Here is an 18,193-nt window from a genome sequence, read left to right as displayed (position 1 = left end):
GCTATGTTGCAACATGCAGTCTCTTGTCCCAGTTTTCAGCAACTTTCCCAAACAGAGAATATTTCTCCATCAAATGAGAAATGTAACATTCCTTTAGCCTCCCCCCCCCCCCTCTGTCTTGCAAGAGTAGGAGAAATACTGTTTTGGATGACATGGGAGAAGGCCTTCTCTGCTGTAGGGTCTTGTTTCTGGAATGCTCTCTTTCTTTGGAGGTCTGGTTCATGCTTTGTTCTTGTACTGTCAAAATAAAGCCTTGATGGCCTAATTAATTTCCTCAAAAATGTACATATACTTTGTTTTAAGCTTTTAAGATGTTTTAATTCATTAAATAGTTTAAAATGTTTCTAGTCTGCTGAAACTATTTTACTGTTTTATATTTTGAATAATTTTAAACTGTTGTGTACCATTTTAATATAGGGCAGGATATAAATGCTTAAAGAATCAAATGAACAAACACAGTAATCCAATGTGAATCACAGTAATCCAGTCTATTCTGTACCAAGAATATGGTCAATTTCAACCCTTGCTCAAATTTTACGGTATAAAAACTATGCATATAATCAGGAGACTAACTGACTTCAGTCTGATCAAGATCTTTTCTTTAAAATAACAGTACAGTAATATAATAATCCTTTTCTATATAATTGACGCTGAGCTTGTTGAGGCAAGAATTGTAATTTGTTGACACTGAGTACCATTTGATGATGTTATATTGCAGAGATTTCTACAAAATCATGGCTTTTGCCACCATTGTGTGTCATCTTTGCAGTCCTCCCAGGTTAGAGCTTTGAAGTACATGTTACAAATAACAAAGTTACTAGCACTACTTTGTTTTTGTTTTTTTTTTGCTGGTTTTTTTGGAGGGGAGATAATGACTGCATAACAACATTCCTTTTGCAATTACAGTTGGCCTGCCTCATATGTGGACTTGAGGTCACGTGGACAGGAAACCCATGTAGATGAATGGAACGCACACTGTGCCACACACAGGAGCGTGCCTCATTCATTTAAATGGGGCTTGAGCATGTGCAGAATTCACTTTACTGGGATCTGTGTGTCGGGAACGGATCCCCCACATAAAGCAAGGGTCTACTGTAATGTACTGTAATGTAAAAACTGCCAATGTCGTTACTGTACTTGTTTCCTTGTGACAAGTAAAATTTGCTTTTTACTTTTTCTCATTACTTTTTGGAAGCTGCATAATGAACCCTCCAAATTTCAGGCTGGGGGAGGTTAATGCTTCTCCCCCAACGTTTTTTGGCCAAGTAATGCAAGACTCCAAGTAAGGCAATAAGCAATATAATGAGTTTTTAATAACCAGGTTTTAGATAATAATACATTATAGAGCTAGAAGTCTGTAATGGATTATATAACAGTTTATCTTCATAAAGTGAAATTGGTTCTGTCCATTAGAAATATGAGAAATATGAGTTGAATATGAGATAAGGAAAATCCCTACAAATTGTTGGACCACTTATAAGGACATGATACTTTGCCTTTATTTATGATTACTAGATAGAAGCACTCATAGTCAGGAAGGATGCTCAGGTAGATACCTAACCAGATACCTAACCAAATATCCTGAAGTCAAATTCCTACTTTTAATTTTTTTATAATGTTGTATCACTATGCTAATAAAATGCAACAAGGAGACACAATATGCTGCCTTTTACCATTGGCTATTACACTGTTTAGACTATTTTGCAATTCAGCAATTACTTTTATCTTGTCCTTCTAGGTAAGACACCATGTCGGGAAGGAGATCAGAAATGTGCTTCTGCTTCCTGCCCTGATTCCTGTAGCCACTCTCCTCTCTGTGACATGAATAATAGACAAGCAAACTGCAGTGAGTTCGATATTGCTTTGTGCTGTTTTTTGCTGATGGAAATAAAGAGACCAGACAACAGGGATTGGGTTGAATAAGGACTACTTTATTCAAATTATTACCCATTTAACCTTTAACTCCCTCGGAGTTTCCTTCCTTGGAGGTCTTTAAACAGAGGCTGGATGGCCATCTGTCGGGGATGTTTTGATTGCGAGTTCCTGCATGGCAGGGGTTTGGACTGGATGGCCCTTGTGGTCTCTTCCAACTCTATGATTCTTTAACCCTGGGAGATGCAAAGCGGGAAAGCAACCAAGTACAGGAGCAGCTGAGGTCTCTCCCAGACCTCCCCAGCTTCTTCTGGGTGAAACACCTGATCCCCAAGGAGAACCTAAAAGCTGGGTTGCTCCTTGGCCAGCCTGCTACTGGAAGGCCAACCTGAAGAACCCCCCCCCCCCCATCACATCATTTATGCTCAGGGCTCAGTCCAGCCATAAGAGAAATCTTCTTCTCCATCCCCAGGTTGCATGACCCAAAAAAGCAGATCCAGAGCCCTCATCATCATCAAAAAGGTGAAGACCAAATCATAAGTGTTCACCAAAATGCTACTTTTCTTCCTCCACTACTTGCCAAGTGCCCACCTATTTAGAACTCTCCATGAACCTATTGTCACTATCCCCAGTCAACAGGGTAGGTTAGACCAAACAAACAACATGGAAAAGGGAAAAATGCCTACCCAGGACTGGTGAACAGCTGAGTTTACACTGTATCATAGGTGGGAGGGTGGGTTGATGAAGCACAACAAAAGAGGCAGACGAGGGGGGCAGCAGAAGATAAAAAACCAGATTGCTTTGCCCCATATGTGCTACATTGTGGTGCATGACACTGCTACATGTGCCACACTGGCCTCTTTCACATGGAAGTCAACAAGAACATCTTCCAGACTACAACACTGCACGGTTTGGGATGGGAGATAGATATTACTTGTTCATGCTTTCAGTTGCTTCTACATTCCTTGCTTTGCTGATAGTGAAACTCAGAACTCAGAAGAATTTTTTCCCGTGATTAATGTTCCAATTCCTCAATTCTGAAATGCTTTTGGTTAGATCGAGCCAATTTTTTTTATTTAGTCCCACATTATCATGAATTTTAATGTCTGCTTCCAAGCTACTGTTGTTCACATGCTTTCTGCCTTTCATCTTTTAACTGAGTATTCATTGTTGTAACAAATTTCCAAAATACTTTGAGAAAGCATGATCAATCGCACATCAAAGAAAGAGGGCTAGATCCAATTCATGCACCTATGCTGTTTTCAGTTTAAGCAAACCCAATTTTGAACAATAAAGCAAAGCAAATGTACAATAGGCCTGGATTTATGTGCTGATTTTTCTTATTGAACATTGACTTTTTTTTTGCAGTTACCTGTTATGCAATTAAGACTTGACTTCATAAGTTGTTGGAAAGTTTGTAACTCAGTGGTAGAGCAGAAAGTATGTGTTTTACAAGCAAAAGGTCCCAGGTTCAGTCCCGTCATCTCCAGGTAGAGCTGGGAAAAATGTTTTGTCAAACTTTAGAGACCTGGTACCTGTCACAGGTTGCATGTTGTCCCTAGGTGCCCTCCATACTCCCTGAAAAAGCCCCTGAAATGTAGCTATTTACCTTTCCCTATAACTTTTTGCTTGGCTTCTTTAACCATTTGTTTGAATGTTTTCGATTCCTAATAATTTAATTGTATAGCAACTTTTTATACATTTTATTTTTGATGTTTTCAGTATTTTGACTATATTTTAAAAACATTTTTAGGCCTAATCTTTCTTCTCCTCTTCCTCGCCCCCTTATTTGTATCCAGCTTTCCCACCAAAATTGGGACACAAAGTGGCTCACAATGTAAAAGAACAATACAATTTTTTAAAATACATAAAGTGAAAATTAAAATAGAATATTTACAGTATTAAAACTATTGAACTCAAAATTAAAATAATAAAATGCAATTAAAAGGAAAATACCCTTCAAAACTGTTCAATTAAATCAATACAGCACCCCCCTAGTCAATTCTTTAAAAGTTTCTGTTTTAAAAGCCGGTCTGAATAAAAAGATTTTAGCCTGCCAATGGAAGGACAAGAAGGAGGCTGCCATTCTGGCCTCACTGGGAAGGGAGTTCCAGAATCTCCCCCCGCCCCACCTCAAAATTGGACAGAAATAAAGGAAACAGACATCAGAAACAGAATTTTGGTCACTTCTAGATCATATATTCAGCTAAACCTCTACTGAAAGTATATAGTATGATGTACACTATACTAATTATTTGGATAAAAGCTATATAAAGGATGAAAATATTTCAAATATTTTAAATTCTTCTTCACACAAGGCCCCAGTCACTGACATCTGCACTGCTTTTACCCTTTTAACTGGCTCCCTAAGGGTTCAAGGGCCAGGGTCCCAAGTGTCTTCCCCAAATCAGTTGAGTATCTTAGGTAGCGTGCTTGCTTTTGTTTACAGCATATAAAATTCACTCTGATAGAGACAGCTATTATATAAAAATAATTTATTAATTAACATTACATTAGAAAGTATCATAGGTAGATTATTTCAAACTCACGGTGGCTACAGTCGCAGGCACATCACAGTCCCTTCCGGACTAATTTAAGAGAACTCCCTCTCCTGTCAGAATCCCTCTCTGATTCTCACTGAAGTCCAATCAATTTCCTTAACTGACTCTCACTGAAGTCCAATCAATTTCCTTAACTGACTCTCACTGAAGTCCAATCGAACTCTCACTGAAGCCCTGTCAGATTTTTTATCTGACTCTCACTGAACTCTCCCCAGCACCACATCTCAAATGAGTTGATTTTCTTCCTACCTTCTTTCTTTACTGTCCAGCTCTCACATCCATACATGGTAATAGGGAATATAATGGCTTGGACGATTCTAACTTTTGTGCTCAGTTGTATATCTTTGCATTTTAGGATCTTTTCTAATTCTTCATAGTCTCTCTTCCCATTCTTCTGATTTCATTCTTCTGATCTTCTTCTGATTTCCTGGCTGCAATCTCTATTCCTATCACTGTTTTATCCCAGGTATGAGAATTCTTTTACTATTTTTATTTCCTCATTGTCTAGGTCAAATTTGTGTAGGTTCTCCATGGTTATTTTTGTTTTCTTTATGTTAAATCAGTAAGTCTGCCTTTGCACTTTCTTCCTTGATCTTCCTTAGTAGTTGATCCAGGTCTGTGAGGTTTTCTGCTAGTATTATAGTGTCATCTGAGCATCTTAGATGGTTGATATTCCTTCCTCCTATTTTCACTCCTTCTTCTGTGTCTAGTCCTGCTTTCCTTACAATATGTTCTGCATAGAAGTTAAACAGGTAGGGTGATAAGATTCAGCCTTATCTGACCCCTTTTTCAATTGGGAACCATACTGTTTCGCCATGTTCTATTCTGACAGTAGCTTATTGTCCAGAATAGAGATTCCGCATAAGGCCTATTAGATGTGTTGGCACTTATATGTCTTTAAGGGTGTTCCATAGCCTTTCATGATTCATGCAGCTAAAGGCCTTATAGCAAAGCCTTTATCTATAAAAGTTATTGTCTATCAAGCACATGCTGATTTTCTTTTGGAATCCCCTGGTGTGCTCTATTAGCCATCGTATGTTTGCAGTGTGTTCCCTAGCGCCTCTTCCTTTCCTGAACCCTGCTTGGATGTCTGGGATTTCTCTCTCCATCAATGGCCTGGAACAGATGTGCCAAATGAAGTGGCTTCTGGACACTTTGGGGGCATGGTGTTTAAATGACACCCCCCCCCCCCAAAGCAGTCCAAAGTTGCCCTGACACCACTCTCTGGTCCTTTGGATCAGAACAAAAACTGGCTGGGATAATCTGACTCCTGGTGGTGCAGTTTGGGTCCTGTGGCAATGGGCCACTTTGGGAGCAGGCCATGTGGTCACTGTGGTCCTGGCCTGTTTGTGGCTGAAGTGGTCTTGGACCACACTTTTCTGCTGTCTACTCCAGCCCTCTATTGCAGAATTTTAAGTATAATTTTGCTTGCGTGGGAGATTAGTGCTATGGTTCTATAGCTGTTTCAGTCTTTTGTATCTCTTTTTTGTGAATGGGGATGTATATTGATTGTTTCCAATCTGTTGGCTATTGTTTTGTTTTCCATATCTGTTGACATATGTTGGTTAGGACTAGAGTTGACTCTGTCAATGTGGATTGCAATAATTTGACTGGAATATCATATGTTCCTGGTGGCTTGCTTTTTGCCAGAATTCCTCTATTATTCTGCACAGAGCATGGCACTTGTTTTGTAGTACAGCAGTAACACACCAGCAACATGAATGATAGTTTAATTGATCTTTTGATGCATTGAACTGTTTCCTTACAATTACAAAGACACTGCCAGGGATGAGTGAGAATCCTTCCAATTACAAAGACATTGCCAGGGATGAGTGAGAATCCTGACTACTGGGCACTTAATAGTTTAAATTTGGAGAAGAAAGGGAAGAAATTAAAGTTTTCAATAGAAATTGAAAGCAAATAGAAGAACTGGAAGGCAGGATGAAAAGCATTTGTGTCTTAAATTGTCACCTGTTACTGTTATGATATATATGTGTGTGTATGCATTTAAAACTTCCTTTAAGAAGAATTTAAAATATCTGAAATATTTTCATCCTTTATATAGCTTTTATCCAGCTAGAGAATGCTCATTTTTAGCAATAACACTCTGAATATATGTTCATCCTGTACAATATAATTGAAATGTCAGAAAATACAATTTTGAAAATTACAAGAAAGACCCAGATGTTCAGCACAGACTGAGTGGCTTCCAGACAAAATAATTTCAAGTCCATCCTTTCTGTGATTGTAAGGCCACCACAGTGACTTACTTGTGACATATGTTCTTCTTTGATGATTTCTTCTAAGGAAACTGGGCAACATGGGGATTGTTTACATATGTTTCATTTGGGTTGCCGACTTTTCATAAATCACTTTTTCACTCAGAATTAAATTTAAGGAGCAGCCTCTTATTATGTTGACCTTTTTAGTCTGTGTTCAGTAGTGAAATTGTTGTTTATGGAAAATAAAAGTATGTTAACAAGAATAGAAATATAAGCCAGGCTTGCAAACAGCTACACTCCACATTAAACAAACATTTCCTCTTCCTCCTCCTCCTCTTCAACAGCAGATCAGAACATGCATAGAACTGACCAAAGTGTGATTAAGGTTCAGTCAGGAATCAGATTTTGAGTCCCATGACAGACTATTATTTATTTATTTACATCCCACCTTCCTCCCAGTACAGGGACTCAAGGCAGCTAACAAAATTTAAAATAGTCCATTTTAAAATAGTACAAAGCATTAAAAATACAACATTTAAAAACAATTATACAATTTCAAAAAATTAAAAACTTTTTATGTTCAAATTTAAAATGTAAAAACTCTTTATACAACTCTTACAGCACCCATGTCAGTGTGAGAAAACCTGGTGGCATAACAATGTTTTTATCTGCTGCTGAAATGAAAACAAGGATGGAGCCAACCTGGCCTCTCTAAGGAGGGAGTTCCAGAACCTTGGAGCAGCCCATAATTCCCATGGAAATGACATGGCCCTTTCTCATGTTCCCACCAAACACACCTGAGAGGGTGGTGGGACAGAGAGGAGGACTGCTCCGAATGATTTCAGTGTTCATAAAGGGAGATATGGTCCTTGAAATAGCTTGAACCCAAGCCCTATAGGGCTTTATAGGTCAAAAATAGCACTTCAAATTGTGTCCAGAAATGGACCGGCAGCCAATGGAGCTTTTGCAGCAAGGTTGTATGTTCCCTGTAGCCAGCTGCAGTTAACAACATGGCTGCAGTTCTTTGGACCAGCTGAAGTTTCTGAGCACTTTTCAAAGACAGCCCCACTTAGAGCCCATTACAGTAATCCAAACAGGATGTACCCAAGGCATGAACCACTGTGGCCAGATCTGACTTTTCCAGGAATGGTGCAGTTGGCACACTAGTTTTAGCTGTGCAAAAGCACTCCTGGTCGCCGCTGATACCTGGGCCTCCAGGCTCAGTGCTGAATCCGGCAGTACCCCCAAATTGCAAACCTGTGTTTTCAGGGGGAGTGTAACCCCATTTAAGACAGGCTGAATCCTCATTCCTGGATCTGTCTTTCAACTGACCAGAAGCACCACTGTCTTGTCTGGATTAAGCTTCAATTTGTTTGCCTCATCCAGTCCATTACAGCTGCCAGACACTGGTTTAGGATAGGAACAGCTTCTTTGGAATGAAGTGGAAAGGAGCGATAGAGCTTGGTATCATCAGCATACTGGTGACACCTTACTCCAAAATTTTGGAAAACCTCTCCCAGGAGTTTCATGTAGACTATTGTCTATTGTCAGTTAATTATTGTTGTTGCTTATTATTGTTATCCTGTTACCATATATAATTTGAATTTTAACATTCAGGTACCAAAAATGGGCCAGCAGTTCCAATTTCCTATGAAGGCAGCAAAGATATGTATTACAATGTTTCAGAAAGGGCCTGAGGCTTCTGAGTTAAAATGTTAGTTCAAGAACTTTGGAAATAGTCTAAAATAGCAGGAAAAGTATTTGCAAAATTTGAGAGCCAGAATTAATACATTGTCAAAGTAAGATCTTGCCCACTGCTATGTTTTCATCAATTCAGATTCAGAACACAGACTGATAATAACTAAAGTATTTTTGCTTCAGGATGTGTGTGCTTGTGTGTGTGTGTGTGTGTGTGTGTGTGTGTGTGTGTTTATTTTCCCTGAAAAATAAAAGATCCATTCATCATTTGGCAATTCCTCATCTATTAGGTCCTCTCTATTAACCAGAATTGGATAGTTCCAGAACTATTGCTTCGGTATTTAAAATTTAATTTCTTTTTTACTCTACTAGGTCAGTGTGAACCAATTACACTGGAACTGTGTTTGAACCTGCCTTATAACTACACAAATTACCCCAACTACTTGGGACATCTGACACAAAAGGAAGCCTCAGTCAGCTGGGAGTCCTCTCTCTTCCCAGCTTTGGTTCAGACTAACTGCTACAAATACCTTATGTTTTTTGCCTGCACAATTTTGGTGCCAAAATGTGATCTTCAAACAAGTCAGCGTATCCCACCATGCAGGTAACAGTTGATAGCATTAAAAAACATAAATAATAAATAAATAAAACCAACCCCCCTCCAAAATCTTTCATGCTATTTCAGCTTTCATTGTATTGGTGTCTAACAATTAGATCCATATTTTATAAATCAAAGTTGTGCTTTGTAGACCTATATTCAGTTAGGACATGACTTTCTTTGTTTTTTTTTTAATTAGTTATTATGTCTAATGATTTGTGCTTAAAAGTTGAATAGAACCTCTGCATTTAAAGTGAGTAAATGTCTGAAAAGCAAATGCTGAACCAGAGATATGGCTATTATCTTCATGCCCGGCTCATGTGGTTTACTGGCATCTAGCAGTCTAGTTGAATCCAGTAGACTCCCAACTGCTTGACAGCCTGGGTGCAGAGACTTATTTTTATTCCTCTGTAAACTTCTTCTGGAAATCTCTTTGGCTGATTGATGGGTTAGAAATGCTTTAATCAATCAATCAAATAAAAATATCAGAAAAGGAATCTTATGTTATATAGATCCTGATTTGAAAATATTCTTACTAGTTTTGCTCTTACATTACTTTCCTTGATGTCTTTAATTTCCTCTGCCCTCTTTCTTTCTTTCTTTCTTTCTTCTCTTCTCTTCTCTTCTCTTCTCTTCTCTTCTCTTCTCTTCTCTTCTTCCCTCCCTCCCTCCCTCCCTCTCTCTTTTCTACAAATATTTATATTTGTTGCAGACACAAAAGTTCTCAGAGTGGCTTATAGTTAGATAATTCAACAGTTTCCTGACTTCAATCATACAACTAAATAAGACACAACACACCAGGAAAACGGGATGGTGGGATGACAATTAAGTTCAGTAGTTTCTGGCTGCTATGCTTTCCCCTCAGAAGCCACAGCAATGGCAGTTGGAAGGTGAAGAGCTCAGCAACTGGGCATAGTCAAGACTGAGCTGTGCCCAGCTGTTCTCTTCTCCCTCAGAAACCACAGAGGTGGTAGTTGGTACACCCAGAGAAAAAGAATCCGCTGTTTGCTGGTTCTTTTTGCACCGGGTTGGGGGCGTGGCATGCGATTGCCGCATTCCCCAACCCAGCGCTTCTAGTACAGCCTCTATGTTAGGAGTAGCCCTGACCCCTTCAGTGAATATGTATATATACGCTTCGATTTTGAGCAGTCCCTTGGTTCCTTTTTGTGTGATGAATCAGCTGCACTTTTAAGAATCTTCTTGTAGGAATTCCTTGGTTACAATCAACAGGCACGACCCAGTATGCTAGAAACTCCACTGACCTTTGGGGATGGTTTATTTAATTCTAGCACAGATGAAAAATCGAAGCACAATCAGATCCTGATAGTAATTGCAATAAAGCATGGCATCAAAGCACAGTCTGCCTGTCATTCTAAACTTAGGTCTTGGTCTAGTCAGTCCAAGTGAATTTTTTGTTCTCCTTGAGGAAGACAGTCTTCAACAAGGAGATCTTCATGACAAGAAGGATTCTACTTCACAAACAAGCACAGGTCTTCTAAGAAATCTAATCATGGAAAACAGTGTCTTTGACTTCAGTGCCGGCCAAGCTGTTATCCATTTCATTTGCTTCAATAAAAGACTTTGCACATTTCTCCCAGTCTGACAGACTGTAACAACATATCTGAGCCTTTAGGTCATTTCTGAGTTATAGTGATCCTAAGGTGAACCTATCATGGGGTTTTCTTGGCAAGATTTGTTCCGAGGAAGTTTGCCTTCCTCTGAGGCTGAGAAAATGTGACTTGCCAAAGATTTCATGCCTGAGTGGGGAAGCAGTCCTGGTCTCCACAGTCATAGTTCAACACTCAAGGCACTATATCATACTGGCTCTACATAAAAACATATACAGTACAATCCAAAAATTGGTGCAATTCCAAATGTGAAACAACATGGCTCCTAAAATTTGTACTAGGAGCAGTTATTGAACATTTTTTTAAAGTCCACCTCACATAAAGTGCTTTGCTGTATTTGAGAACCAATATTATTACAGGATGATAGTATTGAAAGTCATTGTGTGATTAGTAGTTAGAGTGTTGAACTGGTAGTTGGTAGATCCAGGTTCTAGTATACATTCATGCATGAAAAAGTCCTGAGTTATCATGGGCTAGTTTTCTGCCTCACCCTGGTCTACATCTCAGGGTTCTTGTGAAAATAAAATGTGCAGAAAGAGAGCCATACATGCTCTCCTGGATGTATTGAAAGAAAATAGGATAGAAAGATGACTTTAAAATGTAGTAGCCTAATTTGGCTAGGAACATCCAATTAAAACATACCAATTTAAAATTATTAGCCTAATTTGGATAGGAATAAGATCTGTGTAACAGCGCCAATTGTGATATTTATTTATTTATTTATTTATTTATTTTAAAAAGCTCATATAATTTGCTCAATGAAGCATAGAGCAGTATATGTTATCAGCATGGTCAGTACACAGAAGAGTATATAGTTATTTTAGCAAAACCCTGGCAGTTCACTAATAATGGTCACAGGATAACTTATCACTAGTTCTGCCCCTATTGTGCAAACTCTTTTCTTGTGTGGCAATATGGATCCTCTGGCTTTGTTTTGAATCAGACTCATAGGATTGATGTTCATTATGAAGCTAGAGAACAACTATCCTTTTAAAAAAGTCATTGCTGCTAATGTGCTCTTAGTACACTTAGCAATGTGGATAGTCTACAGTGGAAAAGTGATCAATTCATAATGACTGTAATTCCCCTGCTTTAACACAGAGATGCTAAGAGCAAAAGAAAGAAAGTGTTTACTGCTCATAAATTATATTACCATTTTCTAAGCTTCTTCAACATGTTTATTTTGCTCCTGAAATGTGAGAGAGGACCTTCTTGGTGGCTGCCCCTAGACTCTAGAAATCTCCTGGGGAGACCAAAATGATACCCTCTTTGCAGTCCTTCTATTGACAGGCAAAACCTTTTTTATTCTAACTGCCTTTAAAACAGATAGTGTTTAAAGAATGGCTAAGGCTGCTGTATTATTTTAAACTGAACTATTTTGAAGACTTTTTCTCTTTTTAATTTTAATTTTATCCTTTCAGATGTAGGTCAGAATTGTTTAAATATCACAGTTAGTTTAATTGTATTACTATTCACTTTTTGTACCGTTTAAAATTGTAAGTTGCCTTTAGATTCATGTTTGAGATAAATGCAATAAACAAACAAACAAACAAATAAATAAATAAATAATGCTGCTGATGTCACTGAACTGCAATCAGAAAAATATAATTTAAATAATTATTTGAATTCTGTTGGGTTTGGCAAATGATTTAAGAAACATTTTGAAGACACCGTGGGAATATTATAAATTGCAAGTGTGTGTTTTGTCTAGTTCCTAATGGTTGTCATGCACACTTCTGATCGGCAGTTAAAATCTAGGCGAAATAATTAAGTTTTTCAGAGCCACTGTAGGAACAAACGGGATATTGTTTCTTTTAGCAGTATGTTTCATTTTTGTTACATAGTTATAATTATGAAAGAATAGATCCAATAAAGAGTTATCAAAATAATTATGTGGAAAGAATTTCATATGAGGAGGATTTCTAAAGAATAGAGCTGTTTTTATAAAAACGAAGTATAAAAGATTGAAAAAATATAATAAAGATAATTTGTCTAATTTACTTTTCTTTCTTATCTGGCCAAAAGTACTTTTTGGTATCCATAAAATGTTATTATATATTAAGCTATTTTATGCTGTACTCTGATACTGTGTTAGGAACCTTTGGCTTTTAAGATTTCCCATTAATAATTTATTTTTGGCCAGATTGGCTAGGGCAGTGATGGTGAACCTTTACAGACTGAGTGCCCAAACTGCAACCCAGACCCCACTTATTTATTGCAAAGTGCCACGTCCCTCTGGCTTTCTAGTAAGAAACTCTGGCAAACTCTGTGCTAGGGCTACAGCATGTGTGCCCACAGAGAGGGCTCTGAGTGCCACCTCTGGCACGCGTGCCATAGGTTCGCCATCACTGGGCTAGGGCATCTAAGAGATGAACCTTAAGACATTTGGAGGAGCGAAGGAATTTCACACTCTTTCTTTCTTTCTTTCTTTTTTAAATAATCTTTATTAAAGTATTTACATTAAAAAGACATATCAATCATACATGTTGACTAGTAGCTAACGTACATATAGAAGCAGAAATAATTCTTACACTGCTTAGGAGTAAACTATAGTAAAGTAATTATAGACATATCATTAAAAGAAAGAGCAGAGTATATATATTTCAGGAGAGACATAAGAATATCCGTCGTTCACTTCCTGAGAGGGTTTGATACTTGCTTAAGCCAAGAGAAGGCCCTTAATACTTTACACATATCCACATTATGTCTACTTCTAGCTTGTTTAAACAGAAAGCAAATATCTTTAGGGAATTTTCCCCTAAGGGCTTTCAATTTTCCTATATACACCTGTTCTGAGTATACAAATCTAGCCTCCAACTGCCCACCTCAAGATAAGTCATGTATTACCAATAAAAGTTGGGGGATATATTTTCAATGCGCATAAAATTAACCAAGGGCTGCCATGCTACTTTGGTCTTTTCCCAGTCCAAGCTTTCTACATAACAGGTAAGTTTATCTAATTCCATGAATTCCAGCAATTTCATAATCCAATCATTCCAGGACGGCAGTTCAGCACCTTTCCAGTGGGAAGCATATACCATTCTGGCTGCAGAGAACATATAAAATAATAATTTCACACTCTTTCTGTAGATGGTATTGGAACTATTTTTATGATATATTGTTCTCTATTGACCATGGATGTAAAATACAACAGAATCAGGCGTGTTATTTTCTGTTCAGAAAATCAAATTTCCTGTGCAAAAAACATGGATTTCTGTACCAAAAACATTATTTTCTGTGAAAAACACCCATGTGCAGATTTTTCACAGATTAAACCCTGATTAAACCCTTGACCATTCAAGGACTTCCTTGCAGTGGGGAAAATATGATTTAAATATTTGTTATTGTCCTAAAGAACAACATTTACAAAAGTGTACATCCCCTGTGTACTGTGCACACTTCCTGAAGCATTATAGAGCTTATCTATTGATATGTCCCATTCTAAGTAATTATGCAATGATTCACAAAGTTTTAGGATCAAGCTATTGGCTTCATAGTCAACATACTAGCAAAGATTTCAGTATATATCTGCCATGTGGTTTTGTAAATCTTAATTTCTATAACCAGTTTTTGTTCTTTTGCTATGTATTTGTTTTGCCAAATACCCACCCAAAACGTTACCTCTCTCTTTCTCTCTCCTTCCAATTTAATCTTTGCAGGACACTTTGTGAACAGTCCAAGGAACGATGTGAGTCAGTACTTGGAATTGTAGGTCTGCAATGGCCAGAAGATACTGATTGCTCTCAGTTCCCAGAAGAAAACTCAGACAATCAAACATGTCTCACACCTGATGATGATGTAGAAGGTTACTTAATTTTCTGAATGTTTTAGCTAGACATTGAGCACATGAGGGGAAGCATTTCATTTGCTGCTGTTTAAAGCCTTCTTCCAGTCATACCTGAAATATATTAATACAAATAAATAATAAATAAAACTTTTATTTATACCCCATTTTTCTGTAATAAAACAATCAAAGCGGCTAACAATTAAAATATCCAGATACAATATTAATAGCAAGGAGGGAACTGGACAATGTGTAGGTTATTTTAAAAATTGTAAATTTCTTAACTGGAGGATAGAGTTATTGTATTTTAGGAGAATAAACGGTAGCCAGAGAAATAAGCTTTTGGACATGAGTAAGTGTATTAAAACAAGACTAGCTTGTTTTAATATTTATTCGACACTCTCGGTAGAAAATGGCTTGAAATTTGTTAATATTTAATAACCAAAGTAATTTGAAGATTCAACAGCAAAATAGTCCATATATTGAATACCTAAGTGAAATGAATGGAAACTGTACGAGAACATTGTAGTAAACATGGAATAATAATATTCAGGGTAGCAGGGTTTGAACAGAACACGTTGAATTATACCTTATGAGATGGATTTGTCTGGACCTGATTTTCCTCACTAGTGTCTAAAGACTACTACCATGTGAAAGAAGTTGTAGCATAAGCTTCATAGGGGTCATTCCCACTGACAGTTTGAATCGCTTCCTGATTTGCCTTTGCTCCATTTCAGAAAACGATTAAAAAAAATAGACTTGGTTTACTTCTCAGATGCATGGAGTCAACAGGTGCCCAGGAAGAACCTTTATTATCAGATTGTATGAATAACCATGGAACTTGTGGGTATGGTGATGAGGTGACAAGTTCAATTTTAGCTATGGTCATTGAGGGACAAAAGCAGGAGGAAAGATGTTGCCTAAAGCTATTTTGGCTGGATGCTCATTTGAATGGTGGAGGGAGTTTGGGAATATGGTGTGAGCAGGCTATGAACCAGAAAGGAGATATCTTAATTTGGTCAAGAACATCCTCACGAGGCTGAGGTGTTAACCAATGTTATAATATGTTAGTGATATACCAGACTAACATAGGCGGGATACAGACTGCCCAAAAAGGGTGGTCTGCCGGCACCTTGCTTTGCTCCGCGAGGAAGCCGTAGCGGACAAACCGCGTGGCTGCCTTGCGGAGCAAAAAGAACCATCAAAAAGCGGGTTCTTTCCCCCAGCGCACTTGTGATGCCTGAGTGCGCCAATGGCACACTTGTGACATCACAAGTGTGTTGCGATGTGCGGACGCTAGGCGTCCGTCAGGTCAAAATGGTGGTGCACATGTGTACAGGGCACCACCATTTTGACGCCCTCGTCATGTCTAGGGGTGAGGCACATATGGGTGGTGCGCCCTCCGCCAACCCCAGCACGTGACGAAGGTGCACTTTAGGCCAGTTTGTATAGCGCCATAGCTATGTCTCTGAATTCTACCTGAGACAGGTTGTTCATGTACATGTCTAAAGCTACTAAGAAACCTACCTACCCTTTACCAACCTCTGGACCAGTTTAGCTCTTTAGCAGTTACCTTTTAAAATTAATAATGTTCTTTCTTACACACATAAGCACACAGAGAGAAATAATGAAAATCAGAAAACTAGAATAAGGAATTTTGGAGCTGATAGCTGAGCCAGCATTTGAGTTGCTGGTGTGCATGTTAGTGTTAAATGGGTGTAAAGCTGGCAGTAGGCAGGCTTAAGGATATGATGTGTATTCTTTTTCAACATCTTTTTTTCATCCTGGTGTATCAAAGCACTGTTACTAACTTGATTTTGTAATTTTTCTGGCAGAGTGCTCACCCAGTCACTTCAAATGTCATTCAGGGAGGTGTGTGCTGGCCTCTAGAAGATGTGATGGTCAGGCAGACTGTGAAGATGATAGTGATGAAGAGAATTGTGGTAAATGAAATTTCACATTCTAAAGAATGTTAACAAGCAGTCTTTCCTTGTTTTGCGATTTTGGACATTGTTTTCTTTAGTGAGGTGTGACCTGGAAATGGAAGAACTTTCTATAGTTCCATTGTCACGGACAGATCATCACCTGGTAGGGTTTATTCTTTCTGGGATGCTTCTGTAGGGGTCGGGGACCAATTAAAATGGTCTGCCCCAGGGGGCTGACGGATCTGGATGGACGTCTGATGGCTCTTGGACAATTTACTGCTGCCTTGGTAAGCAGCCAAGTCAAAATCTTGGAAATGTAGAAATGGCCAGGATGGTGGACACAATTGCTCCTGAGGATTACTTCTTATGGAGTAGAATCAAATTGGTGCCTTTGTTTCCCAAGGAGCTGGTGGCAGTAAAACAAGTAGGAAGGTGACCAAAGTGACATTGGCAGAAAAGACAAAGAGGGTCTAATTGCACACAAGCTAAAGCTTGTTTAAGGGCCTACTCTCTGGTAATACAGGCTGCAAAAGTAAATTTCTTCTCTGCTTCTATCGTGTTTGCTAGGAGCTGGCCGGTCTAGCTGTTTCAGGGGGCTTTTTACACACAGGCTCAAGTTAGGAAAACTCAGACCACTTGATATCCTGCTATGAACAACTTGCCCAGCGCTTTACAGATAAAATCTCTTAGATATGCACTGACTTGAATACTATAATTGATGCAGATCTAGTGGATGTAACTTGGCTCTTGCTTGTCCAGTGATAATGAAACTTTTCAAATTGTGCAACTCAAAGATGATGACAGGATTCCTGGTGAGATGAGAGCTATCACATATATGGGTTAGATTGCTCTTTGCCCTTCCTGGCTTATTAAAAAAAGTTGCAGGGGGAATGGCTGAATGGATTGAGGGAGTAGTTAATCCCTTGCAAAAATAAGGCAGAGTTCCATCTTGCTTGAAGAAGGCTTATTATAGAACCATTGCTACCCCCCATTCCACCATTCTGCATAATTGTTGGGCAGTCTCTAACATTCAATTTTTGGGCAAGGTTCTGGACCATGTACAGTGCATTTTACACAGCTTCCAGCTGCATGCCTTGAACGTGATTCAAATACATTCATGTCACTGACTCTGTCTTTATTTGAGTGATGGCACATGTGAGCAAAATAATTCGCAGAGATAGGTATAGACGTGCTTCCATAGTGTGAACAACAAAAGAGGAATGTGTGAGTGAGATTATTCGCATTGTCTCATAAAAAAAAGATGTCTGAATAATCCCTTAGTACAATAACATCCAAAATCCACAAAATTAATAGCCAACTCAAATGCACAAAATACATGATGCAAGCTTTTGAAACCCCACTGGTATCTTCATCAGGAAAAGTCATACAGGAGGGGGAAAATGATGATGTTAGTCACAGGCCTGCATTTTGTGGTTTGGAGGGTATCTAAGCAGGCAGCACCCCTTCTTCTCATGGTCATGTGTCACTGGGAACAAAGCATTCCAGAGTCTGAGAGTTAAAATTTGTATTGCATGAGCAATACAAAAAGGTGTTTCTTCAACTTTAACCAAACATGGTTAAGTGGGCACAAAATGTTGGAAATGATATCCCCCTTAAGAGTTGGGAAAATGTCTGGAAAAAGAATCTGAAGTTTACAAGATGTAGCAACCTAAAAGAAAACTATTTTAAGATTTTTTTCAGATGATATATGGCACCCTCAAAGATAGCGCAAATGGGGAGAAACAGAAACAAAAACTGTTGGAAATGCAGGAAGAAAGAAGGGACCCTATACCACATGTGGCGACAATGTAGCAAAGCAAAAAAAATTGAGAAATGATTTATTTAAATATTATACAAACCCTAAAGAAAAACATCCCGTTAAGGGTGGAGGTTTTTCTTATTAAA

The 18,193-nt window shown here is 38.4% G+C and overlaps 1 protein-coding gene across 2 annotated transcripts in view; it reads left to right on the top strand.

The window, feature by feature from the left end:
* The window catches only part of CORIN (corin, serine peptidase), a 135,606-nt gene that overhangs the window by 82,600 nt on the left and 34,813 nt on the right, over positions 1-18,193 (top strand). For both annotated transcript variants that reach the window (XM_089526966.1, XM_089526965.1), the window contains 4 exons: positions 1,739-1,846; positions 8,726-8,957; positions 14,239-14,384; positions 16,199-16,306. In XM_089526966.1, the coding sequence (XP_089383092.1) occupies positions 1,739-1,846; positions 8,726-8,957; positions 14,239-14,384; positions 16,199-16,306 (594 nt within the window). The remainder of the gene's footprint in view (positions 1-1,738; positions 1,847-8,725; positions 8,958-14,238; positions 14,385-16,198; positions 16,307-18,193) is intronic.

This window comes from Sceloporus occidentalis, unplaced genomic scaffold (genome assembly GCF_023333645.1).
Source record: "Sceloporus occidentalis isolate IW3139 unplaced genomic scaffold, rSceOcc1.0.p SCAF_5, whole genome shotgun sequence".
In the NCBI taxonomy this organism is placed as follows: Eukaryota; Metazoa; Chordata; class Lepidosauria; order Squamata; family Phrynosomatidae; genus Sceloporus; species Sceloporus occidentalis.
Note: the sequence above shows the minus strand (reverse complement) of the source record. Positions and strands in the feature narration are given on the sequence as shown.